The 11,057-nt window shown below is 53.5% G+C and overlaps 1 protein-coding gene across 2 annotated transcripts; it reads right to left on the bottom strand.

Annotated features, from left to right (window-relative positions):
- Nucleotides 1-8,210: 8,210 nt before the first annotated feature.
- LOC120390328 (hepcidin-2-like) lies at nt 8,211-10,022 on the bottom strand. 2 transcript variants are annotated; one of them, XR_005591062.1, is made up of 3 exons: nt 9,826-10,022; nt 9,295-9,423; nt 8,211-8,429 (listed from the first exon to the last, which is right to left on the bottom strand). XR_005591062.1 is itself a non-coding variant. In XM_039512910.1 (3 exons), the coding sequence occupies exons 1-3, from the start codon at nt 9,907-9,909 to the stop codon at nt 8,355-8,357; spliced, it is 225 nt and encodes a 74-aa protein (XP_039368844.1). In that variant the 5' UTR covers nt 9,910-9,961; the 3' UTR covers nt 8,211-8,354. The 2 variants fall into 2 exon arrangements, 1 of the variants encoding a protein (XP_039368844.1); XM_039512910.1 differs by having other exon boundaries at nt 9,295-9,360; nt 9,826-9,961.
- Nucleotides 10,023-11,057: the final 1,035 nt, after the last annotated feature.

Genomic DNA, 11,057 nt, shown 5'->3' with positions numbered 1-11,057 from the left:
TGGGAGATGGCAGGGCTGAGCACTGTATTTATACTGTATGCTGGGCTGGGCACTGCACACCTCATTGTTCCAACCCCTGATAACGTGATTGCAGTGAGAGCCAATTGCTTCCTTCTCCTCCCCATGTCCCTCCCATTCCTCCTTCCCCCCGTCACACCCTCATTCCCTCTTAAACTTTCCTCCACCACATCCTGCTGTAGCCCAGACTTTCATACTCACTTTCTCATTCTGCAGCAGTCCCAGGTTTTTGAGACTCAGAAGAGGCTGAGCGAGGTCAGGCCGCAGGAAACAGGTCACAACCCCGGTGGTCGTTGGCCTGGAGCACACATCTGAAAATGGGAAGTAGGTTCCTAAGTCGCCCAGGCACTTTGTGTTGATATAATTGAAGTGGTACAACTCCCCTAATGGTATTGCTCATTACCATACGGGATTATTATGTAAGCTGTGTCTACATTACTGCCTACGTCGGCAAAACGTATGTCGCTCAAGGGTGTGAATATTCCACCCCCGAGTGACGTACGTTACACTGACATAAGCACTAGTGTGCACGGCACTATGTCAGTGGGAGAGTTTTTCCTCCCGACACAGCTTATGCTGCTCGTGGGAGTGTTTTTTTTATGCTGATGTATCAGAAGGAAAATGCTGACGTTTGGGGTTGAAATGAAACATTTTGATGGGTTGAAATGGAATTTTTCATTTCGAGTCCACATTTCGAAAGAAAATGACATTTTGATTCAAAAATGAAAATGCCGATTTGAAATGATACTTTTGTTTTGAAATCAGCCTTTGGCCATGGGAAAAGAATTGAAGTAGATGAAATCAGGTTTTTCAACAGGAAACTTCTTTGGTGCAAAATTTCTAAGTAGCCCCGCCTGGGATGGCCTGACATCTGCATTCCCACTGTCTCCCGGTCTGAGGGTTGGACGGGAGCTCCCCTTACTCCTATGATAGGCACAGGCCAGAGCGATGGAGCCCGACTGTCCTAGCGGTTTCACAAACAAGTTGGGTGTGTCCATTAATCCACAAATCCGAGGGAAGCCTCTGGCACTGACTCAGCGAGCAGAAGGGAAGGTGCAATGTTCAATATTTACACTAAATGTTTATCTTTGATAGGCTGAAATTGTTGTTTGTGGACAGATCAGGTCCCCAGCAACTTGCACTGAAGTCACAGAGCCAGGTCGCCAGGCAGTGGAAATCAGCGTAGCTACGTTTTAGGCAGTAGGGACAGATCCCAGATGGTGTAAATCAGTGTCACTCCATTAGCGTCAGTAGGCAAGATTTCAACTGGTGTAAGTTGACTGTAGCACCTTTAAAGTGAACAGGTCAGAGCCCAGCTGGTGAGAATCAGCCACATTCCCCTGGGGTCAGTGGGGTGATGTCCCTGTCTGGGGTGAATCAGCCACATTCCCCTGGGGTCAGTGGGGTGATGTCCCAGCTGGGGTGAGTCAGCCACAGTCCCCTGGGGTCAGTGGGGTGTTATCCCCGTCTGGGGTGAATCAGCCCCAGCTCTATTGACATCAGCTCCTATTTGCACCCCCGGAGGATCTGGCCCAGTAGGTTTTATGGGTGCTCATCTGCAGGCAGGATTTGGCCTGCCATATTGATAAAGACCTTATCAACTACTGGGTGGCGAGAGAACTGGAGCAGTGAACAGGGGAAGGACGGCTCTGCCAGACAGTTCTCCCAAGAAGTCAGCAAAACAGCTAGTAAAGGACAGCTGGGGCCGGACAGCGCCGGCACTTTGATAAAACTTCTCACAAGAGGCGTCTAACAAACCATAAGCACTTGCCCATTGAATGGTAGGGCCCAGCTTCTCAGCGGCTGCTGTAGGTCAGGGTCACCCCACTGGACTCAATGCCAATCGGCCCCAGGTGAGGGTCTGTCCCCTACGTTTCTGGGGTAGGTTGGAACCAGGGCATCAGACCCATTCTGGGAGGAAAGCTGAAGTCAGGCAAGATGCCCAAGAGACGCAGCTTGGCATGGGTCCATGAAATTCAGAGGCCCAGCTTCCTGGCTGGTGTCAGCACGCGCCTTTCACAACGAGCAAGAGCTTACAGGCTCAAAGACCAGGGCAGGCAAAGGGCTGGAAACAGAGGGGGAAATAATGTATTGCTGATCCACATGGAGGCTCAGTGCATAGCAAGCTGGGGTGCAATCTGCAGAGCACTGTCTTGTCTGTGTGGACCCTGCTGCCCTGGGCTTTCTGACATTGGAAACACCAGGATGTCAAAGTGCCCTGCAGAAGTGTTAGAGCACAGTAGCAGGGTCTGCACGGCCACTTTGTGCCCAGCAAGCTAGTGTGCTCTAGATGTTTACGCCGGCTTGCCATGCACTCAGCTCTGTGTGGACAAGCCCTTCTCAAAGTCACGTCGCAGAGCTGCGCTAGAGCCAGCAGGAGAACGTAGCTCTCCCGCCTGTGAAGCCAATGGCTGTTGCCTAGATCATACTGTTACTTCGGCAAATAAATGTTCAGGCCCGGATTCCCAGCTGGTGTAAATCAGCTATCGCTCCACTGGAGTCAGTGAGCCAGCTCTCCAGGGAGTGTGTATCCTTCAGCGGAGTCAAGGAGGGCAGAGCAGAGCAGGCATAATTCCAGGGCTCGTAACACTCTTTCAGCCATAGAGTATCTGGCCCAGGGAGTTAATTTGGGAATTCACACAAGGCGAGAGTAATGCCAGTGTTTAGGGTTGGCACAAAGACCTTTGCACCATCTAATAAATCCCACGCAGAGTAATTGTCACACCCTCATTGCACATTGTAAAAGGCAGCCATGTCTGGTGGTTAGACCAGATCTTTAATGGGTGTAAACCAACGCCTCTCCATTCACTCCACTAGAGCAATGCCAATTTACAACAGCTGCAGATCTGGCCCGTTGATGCCAGTGAAGTGACATCAATTTATATCATACACAAAGGGGCCCTGATCTCAGCTGGGGCAGGGCCTGTCTCTCGCTGTGTCTGGGCAGCACCTGGCAGAACAAGATTTGAACGGCAGAAGGGACCCTTATGATCATGCAGTCTGACCTCCTGCATGACAGAGGCCAGAGAACCTCACCCAACAATTCCTATATCAAGCCAGTAAGTTCTGTTTGCACTAGAGCAGATCATTTGCAAAGGGACCCAGTCTTGATTTAAAGACTTCCACATGCAGGAGAATCCACCAGGTCTCTCGAGAGATGGAAAGTCCACCACTTCTTGACCAATCACATACCTTCGTTAGCTCCTTCTGAAGTTCCTCACAATCTTCTCTACACCCAACAAACCAATGTGTATTGTTGGTAAATAGTGTCATCTCATTGTCCATGCCTCCCTCTTCCAGACCGGTCTGACAAATGATACTTAGCTTTTAAAAGGGGCATTTCCTCCCTGTCACTTTACAAAAGCAGGTCACTTTGGGGAGCCTATTTTACAGGTGTGCCGAGAGAGAGGGCCAAGGACATACAGTCAATCAGTGGCAGAGCTGGGAATGAAACCCAGGAGTCCTGACTCCCAGGCCTGCTGCTGTAGCCACTGGCCCCACTTCCCTTCCCGGAGCTGGGAATAAAACCCAACAGTCCTGGTTGTTACTCCTTGTGCTCTAACCCACTAGGCCCCGCTGACCACCCAGAGCTGTGGCTAGAACCCAGGGGTCCTGCCTGATTCCCATTTGCCTGGTCTAACAATCAGACGTCACTCCCTTCCCATAGGAGAACCTTGGAGTCCCTACTCCTGCCCTCACCACTAGTTCATACTGCCTTAGCGGGGGGAGGAGAGGGGAGCTGGACCCCCCACTGCTGAACTCCTTCCGTGATAAAAACTGACCATCTACCCGTATGCTGATTCCTGTTCCTACAGATCCATGGGTACCTCTCACCCAAAGACCAGGCTCCTCAGTCGCCCATAGGGTGGGGCTTTATCGCAGGCGTTGTGAGAGCCCAAACAAATCATATCTTCTGGACTCCTCCCTTTCACATTTGTCAACTCCCTTGAAAAATTCTAACAGGGCGGGGTGGCTCAGCACTTGGCATCTGCCAGCAGCCAAGCCTATAGGGGCACAATAGCGTAATGGGGCTCCTTATCTTTTATGCTTCCCTTAATAAATATGGACTGTCAATGCTAGTCTATAACTTTCCATATTAATTCCTTAACAGCCCCAAGCCCCACCCTGTTATTAGTATGAGCACTGTTTTTATGTCAGCAGGCTCCACCTGAAATCAGGTCCCAGTCGTGCCAGTGTGACGAAGTGGGAATATTCTTCATGTTTTCTCTGAATACTGTGTGGGTGCCTCAGTTTCCCCTGTGCATTTCTTAAGTATCTAGGTAGTGGGATAAGGGGGTGTGATTGTTGCAGAGCCCTTGGCAGGTGTGATGCTGCCTGCACCCAGAATGGCTGACACCCTTTCTCCTGGCAACCAATGGCCTGAGCCCCTCCCTTGCAAGGTGCCAGCTGAAGGTGTTGGAGAACAAAGAGATCAGGTGGCCTCCTGGCCTGGGAAAGAGACAAAGGCCAGAAGAGGGGCTGGAGGGGGTGTCAGTTTGGAGCTGGCTGGGGAGACAGGGGGAGGCCCAGAACCTGGATCTGGGCTCCCCACTCCCCAAGATGGACCTGACTGAGGGGTCCTGTTCTCTGTAACTACAAGCTCTGTTTTAGACTGTGTTCCTGTTGTCTAATAAACCTGTTTTACTGGCTGGCTGGCTGGCTGAGAGTCACAGTGAATTGCAGGAAGTGGGGGGGGGGCCCTGACTTCCCCACACTCCTTGACAGCTGGTGGTAGCGGTGGGATGTATTGCACCCCGTGGATGGCGCTTTCTACAGTAAGTGGCTGGGGAGCAGTAAAATGAAGGGGGATTAATGAGAACCAGGCATGCTAAAGCCTCAGAGAGGAGCAGTTTCAGGAGGCAAAGGAGCTATGCTTAACCCCTGGGAGTGTGTGACCAGCGAGAAGGGCTGTTGCAGTAATGGGGTCCCCCTGGGGACTGCAGTGAGCAGTTCCAGGGGTGAAGGAGTCTGTGGCTTGACCCTGGGCGAGAGAAGGACTGTTGCAGTAACAGGGTCCCCCTGGAGATTGTGTCAAGTGGTCGAAGGGATGGAGGACAGGAGCCTGCGGCTTGACCCTGGGAGAGAGGTGGTGACCTGGAGAAGGGCTGGCACAGTAAGATTTCTTCCTGGAAACCGTGGGGAGCTGAGAGCAAACAAGCCAGACAGTCCACAACAACCTGGGAACAGCGAAGTGATGGCCTATCACCATCTCCTTAAGAAGGCAATCGTAAACCTGTGCAAAAAGAGAGAGTTACGCACTGGAAACTTCACCAAGGCACAGTTAATCGTGCAGCTGGAGTATGATGACTGCTCTAAGGATCAGATTCCTGACCCAAATGGGGCTACAAGAGGATCCTGGAGCAGCTGGAGTGGTAGCCAGGCATCCCCAAGACTCCTCTCCCCAGCCAGACGGGGGTCTTCACAATCGGGTTCCCCATCAGGGGGCCGGAGACAGATGGGATTGGAGCTGGAGGACAGTGAGAGCTGGAGGACAGTGAGAAGGAGCGAGAGGACTGTGAGAGACAGCGAGAGCCCGAGGAAAAGCTGCAGGAGAAGCAGCAGCAGCATGAACTGGCGATGGTGGAGCAGAGAGGCATAGGGGACTTCCCAGGGGTGAGTGGCGATAGACCCCGGGCTGCCAGTTCCGCAGGAAACCTTGATACTAAATTGCTGCCCCTGGTTAAGGGGCAGGGTGTGTGGATGCCCACCTCACTGCTTCGAGCAGGCTGGCGATTTGAACCAGGGGGACTCTGAGGAAAAGCCCCGGTATCTAGCTCCCTTGCTGGGCTCCAAGGCCATAGACGCTGTCGGCCAGATGGGTGGGGTGATGGACAGGCTCCCACTCCTGGCCCTGGCCTATATGTCTGCGTGGAGTCTCCTGGGCTCAGGCCCGTTGGATCCCCCGTGGGAGCGGAAGGTGGTGGTCAATCGGGAGACATTTCTGGGGTGGCAAGATCCTGGGACAGAGAGAAGTGTTGTCAGGCCCCGGGTGGTGCAGCCCCATCAGATGCTGAGGGGCTGTGTGACCTGGGTGAAGGTCCCAGGGATGAAGCCATTCGCCCTACTTATGGCAGCATGGGGCCCAGGTCGCTCGCACGTTTACATTAGTGGATTCTCTGTAACCCGTCATCGGCGGGAAATGCTGCTCCGAAGGCCCAGCCGTCCCATCTGGGGCCCTGCTCTCTAGTCACCCGCGGTGGAGCAGGGGAAGAGACGGTTACTCCCCCTGTGCAGTAACTGAGGCTCTTCGAGTTGTGCGTCACCGGGGGCGCTCCACCACCCACCTCCTCCCCTCTGCTTCGGAGCTGACACAAGCTCTGTTGGGGGGGAGGTGTCGGACCACCCAGCGCTATACCAGCAAGTTAAAGAAGTATGGGCTGGATGAATGGACGGTAAGGTGGATAGAAAACTGGCTAGATGGTCAGGCTCAACGGGTAGTGATCAATGGTTCCATGTCTAGTTGGCAGCCGGTATCAAGTGGAGTGCCCCAAGGGTCAGTGCTGGGGCCGGTTTTATTCAATATCTTCATTAACGATCTGGAGGATGGTGTGGTCTGCACCCTCAGCAAGTTTGCAGATGACACTAAACTGGGAGGAGTGGTTGATACGCTGGAGGGTTGGGATAGGATACAGAGGGACCTAGACAAATTGGAGGATTGGGCCAAAAGAAATATGATGAGGTTCAACAAGGACAAGTGCAGAGTCCTGCACTTAGGACGGAAGAATCCCATGCACTGTTACAGACTAGGGACCGAATGGCTGGGCAGCAGTTCTGCAGAAAAGGACCTAGGGGTTACAGTGGATGAAAAGCTGAATATGAGTCAACAGTGTGCCCTTGTTGCCAAGAAGGCTAATGGCATTTTGGGTTGTATAAACAAGGGCATTTCCAGCAGATCGAGGGACATGATCATTCCCCTCTATTCAGCACTGGTGAGGCCTCATTTGGAGTACTGTGTCCAGTTTTGGGCCCCACACTACAAGAAGGATGTGGATAAATTGGAGAGAGTCCAGCGGAGGGCAACAAAAATGATTAGGGGGCTGGAGCACATGACTTACGAGGAGAGGCTGAGGGAACTGAGATTGTTTAGCCTGCAGAAGAGAAGAATGAGGGGGGATTTGAAAGCTGCTTTCAACTACCTGAAAGGGGGTTCCAAAGAGGATGGATCTAGACTGTTCTCAGTGGTAGAAGATGACAGAACAAGGAGTAATGGTCTCAAGTTGCAGAGGGGGAGGTTTAGGTTGGATATTAGGAAAAGCTTTTTCACTAGTAGGGTGGTGAAGAACTGGAATGGGTTACCTAGGGAGGTGGTGGAATCTCCTTCCTTAGAGGTTTTTAAGGTCAGGCTTGACAAAGCCCTGGCTAGGATGATTTAGTTGGGTTTGATCCTGCTTTGAGCAGGGGGTTGGACTAGATGACCTCCTTAGGTCCCTTCCAACCCTGAGTTTCTATGATTCTATGATTATACACACATCCCACTGACGGCGCGAGTACGCAAGACCAACCAGCCTCCTGCAAGGGCTGGAGCAGTCTGGAAGGTTGAGAGCCCCTGTCCTCTCCCATTCCTTATTCCCCTTGGACAAAGCATCATCTCTGTTAAACTGAAACATTTCAAGATCTTTGCACGTTAAACTCAAAGTAGCCAAGAAATCTGGCTGCGGGTGAAAGTAATGGGGCTGCACTAACGCTCCTGACCACCAGGGGGTGCTGTGGCACTGCAGGTGGCTGGGCAGTCCAGGGCTGTTCCTGGGGGTGGTGTGCACTGGTCACACTGGGAGGTGATAGTGATGCCGGTTATTGATCTTTGCAGGGAGTCAGAGCGGCTTGGGCAGGAAGCAGGGGTGTAGTGGGTTAGAACAGGCTCGGGGGGAGCTGGGAGTCAGGACTCCTGGGTTCGCTCCCCGGTTCTGGGAAGGGAGTGGGGTGTGGGGCGTAGAACAAGGATGACTGGGACTCTTCCATTGTGTTACCAGAATCACCATTGAGAGGCGTTATCTCAAGCAAACCTCTTAAGGTCTCTGCACTTGCAGTCAGTGGCCCTGTGAGAGGGGCCCTCCCTTTGCAGTCAGGGCTGGCCCCAATGCCCCAGGGTGGTGCTACGGGGCGCTGTGCTGCAGGGAGCGGGGTCGGGCACAGCCCCACAGGGAATGGGTGACAAGCACATGGCACGTGAGAATAAAGACACAAGCTCCATGTCTAGGCAGACACTTTATTGGGGTTGAGCAGGAGGGTTAGCGTCCCCCTGATCCCAGGCAAATTCAGCCCCAGGCTGGCTTCGATCTGCTCCCAGGACGGGCTGGGGAGCCTCCAGGCACCGACTGGGTGACGGGGAAAGGGGGTCAGAAGTCGCAGCAGATTCCACAGCCGCTCATCCTAGGACAGCAGTTACAGCAGAAGCGACATCTAGCGAAACTCTGAGCCGTCAGGAAGAGATGGAGAGACTAGAGTGAGGCCTGCCCTGAACTGACCCCCTGACTAGCTTCTCCCAAGCTGCTTTCCCCTCCCAGAGCCGGGGACACAACCCAGGAGTCCTGACTCCCAGCCCCCCCTTTCACTAATCACCAGGCCCCACTCCCCTCCCCTCCCAGAACTGGGGACACAACCCAGGAGTACTAGCTCTCAGCCCCCGCTGCACTGACCACTAGACCCCACTCCTCTCCCAGAACTGGAGACACAAGCCAGGAGTGCTAGCTCCCAGTCCCCTCCCAGCTTTTCCCCAACCTGTTATTCCCATGTGGTGTTAGAAACACTTTTTGATCTGTATAGAAGGATTTGAATTTTTAAAGGCTTATGGGAAGGGAGTAGGGTCTAGTGGTTAGATCAGGGGCTGGTGGAAGGACAAGGCTGGGAATCAGGACTCCTGGGTTCTATTCCTGACTCCCAGGAATGAGTGAGTGCTAAAGGGTTATGTTCTCTGCAGGATGTCAGAGTTCACGGACTGACCACTGCTGCCCTTTGCTGGGCAGGAGAAATGCTTCTTGGTAGGAGATATTATTGGGGTTAACGCATGCAATAGTATAGGTGTTAAACTGTGGAACTCATTGCCACAGGATATGTTGGAGTTGGGACTCCCTACCACAGGGTTTCCTGGGGTTAGCCTGTGGGACTCCCTACCACTGGATATTAATTCAGTCAACATAGGGGACATTTTAGACATAAATCTGTTGAACTTCCAGCCACAGGATTTTACTGGGGTTGGCCCACAGCACCCAGCATAGCCCTCCCCTACCCACAGCAGTCCCAGCAGTGACACAAGCGAAGCCACCTCCCGCTTCTCACCGCTTCTCTCTTCACCATCACCTTGGACTCGCCTCGGCCTTCCTCCGAGTGCTGGGACTCCGAGTCCTGTCAGAGTGGGACAGCAGGGACTCACTTGTGCCCGTGTTTGTTTGACCAGCAGTCACGGCTCTGGAGGGATCATGGGGAATCTAGCGCCCGTCTCTAAAGCAAGTCCTGAGAGGACTGCTGGGCTCTGTCCCCAGCTCTGGCAGGGGAGCGGGGTCTAGTGGTCAGAGCAGAGGCTCTGGAAGTCAGCACGCCTGGAGTGGCTCTGGGAGGGGAGGGAAATCCACCTCATTAGAGCAGCAGACAGAGAGGTGGGCAGGAGGGTCTGAGAGGCAGGACTGCTGAATTCCCAGCTCTGCTGCTGTCTTACTGTGTGACCAGGAGAAACTCACTTCACCAGGCAGTGCCTCAGTTTCCCCTCTCACCCATTACTGCATCCGAATCTCTTTGGGGCAGGGGCAGCCTCTCGCTGTGTGTCTGGGCAGCGCCTGGCACACCAGGAATGGAACAGGGTCCCCCACTCACCCCAGCCAGGGACGCTCCGCGGATTCCCTCGGCACAAAGGAGGGACACGAACAGGAGCAGGACAGCCAGCATCTGGACTCTCATCTTCTCTCGGGGTTGGGTCTTCTCCGCAAGCAGCTGAGTGGAGCTGGGAGCTACAAGGGCCTGTATTTATTCACTAGCTCAGAGCCCTCCTGGCCAGTGGAGTCAGTGATTGGGAGGGGAGGAGAGATTCCAGTAAGGACGGGGCTGGATGAACAGCTGTTTACCTACGATCCACGTCCTTATGGGAAAAGACTCTTGTGGTTACAAAATATGGGACATTTTTACCGAAATGCTTCCATCTCTAGCCAGGTGACAACACCCTCTGCCAGTCAGTCCTGATTCTCAGCCCCCTGCTCTGACCTCCCCCAGAGTGGGGTAGAATGAGGGTTGCCAGTTTTGGTTGGACGTATTCCTGGAGGTTTCATCACATGTCATAATCTTTCATTAAAGTTTAACCTTCAATTCCAGGAGACATCGTGGAGGGTTGGCACCCTAGAGAACCCAGGTGTCCTGGCTCCCAGCTCCCCTGCTCTGACCCATTACACCCCACTTCCCTCCCAGACCTGGTGCTGGAATCCAGGTGTCCTGACTCCAATTCCCTTTAACACCCTTTCACACCACTCCACAGTCTGGCCATCTTGTTTGGAGGACACAGGCCAATATTCTCAGACTTTGGCCAGAGATTTTGACTGACTCCATGTTCAGCTGGATCAGCTTGGAAAAGATTCTCGGAGGTGCTGCTCTCCCAGACTCCAGGGCTGTGGGGACTTGTCATTAGTTATATTACAGAGGTGCATCAATAGACCCCAAGAGATCAGGGTCCCATTGGTCCGGGTGCTGCCCTGACACAGCGAGAGACAGTCCCTGCCCCAGCTGAGGAAACATTTTGAAAAAAACAAATTCACTTCTGTGACGAAGTGGGGAGGTTTCTTGGTTTTCCGTGTTTTCCAGTGGGTTGCATGCAGAGGGAGGGGGACTCAGTGTCCCCGGGTGTTACTGGTTTAACGAGGTGAGGGGAGAGGGAGTTTGTTGGTACAGAGGACCGGAGAGGGAACTTGGGACCCCGGCCGATAGCCTGGAGGATGGAGACCCCAGCGACTGGTGACATGGTGACCCGGAGATCCAGCTCAGGAGTCGCAGACGGTTCTGGCCAGTGGAGGGACAATGGGCTGCGGGGAGGGGACCCCGGTGACCTGACCAGCCGGTTC

Source organism: Mauremys reevesii, linkage group 24 (genome assembly GCF_016161935.1).
Source record: "Mauremys reevesii isolate NIE-2019 linkage group 24, ASM1616193v1, whole genome shotgun sequence".
NCBI classification, from domain to species: Eukaryota; Metazoa; Chordata; order Testudines; family Geoemydidae; genus Mauremys; species Mauremys reevesii.
Note: the sequence above shows the minus strand (reverse complement) of the source record. Positions and strands in the feature narration are given on the sequence as shown.

Excerpts from the sequence above, each read along its gene's own strand:
- LOC120390328 (XM_039512910.1), bottom strand. The coding sequence starts at position 9,909 with ATGAGAGTCCAGATGCTGGCTGTCCTGCTCCTGTTCGTGTCCCTCCTT. Across the intron at positions 9,361-9,825 it reads GCGGAGCGTCCCTGGCTGGG|GACTCGGAGTCCCAGCACTC; the intron begins GTGAGTGGGGGA and ends CCACTCTGACAG. Across the intron at positions 8,430-9,294 it reads TGATGGTGAAGAGAGAAGCG|AGTTTCGCTAGATGTCGCTT; the intron begins GTGAGAAGCGGG and ends CTGACGGCTCAG.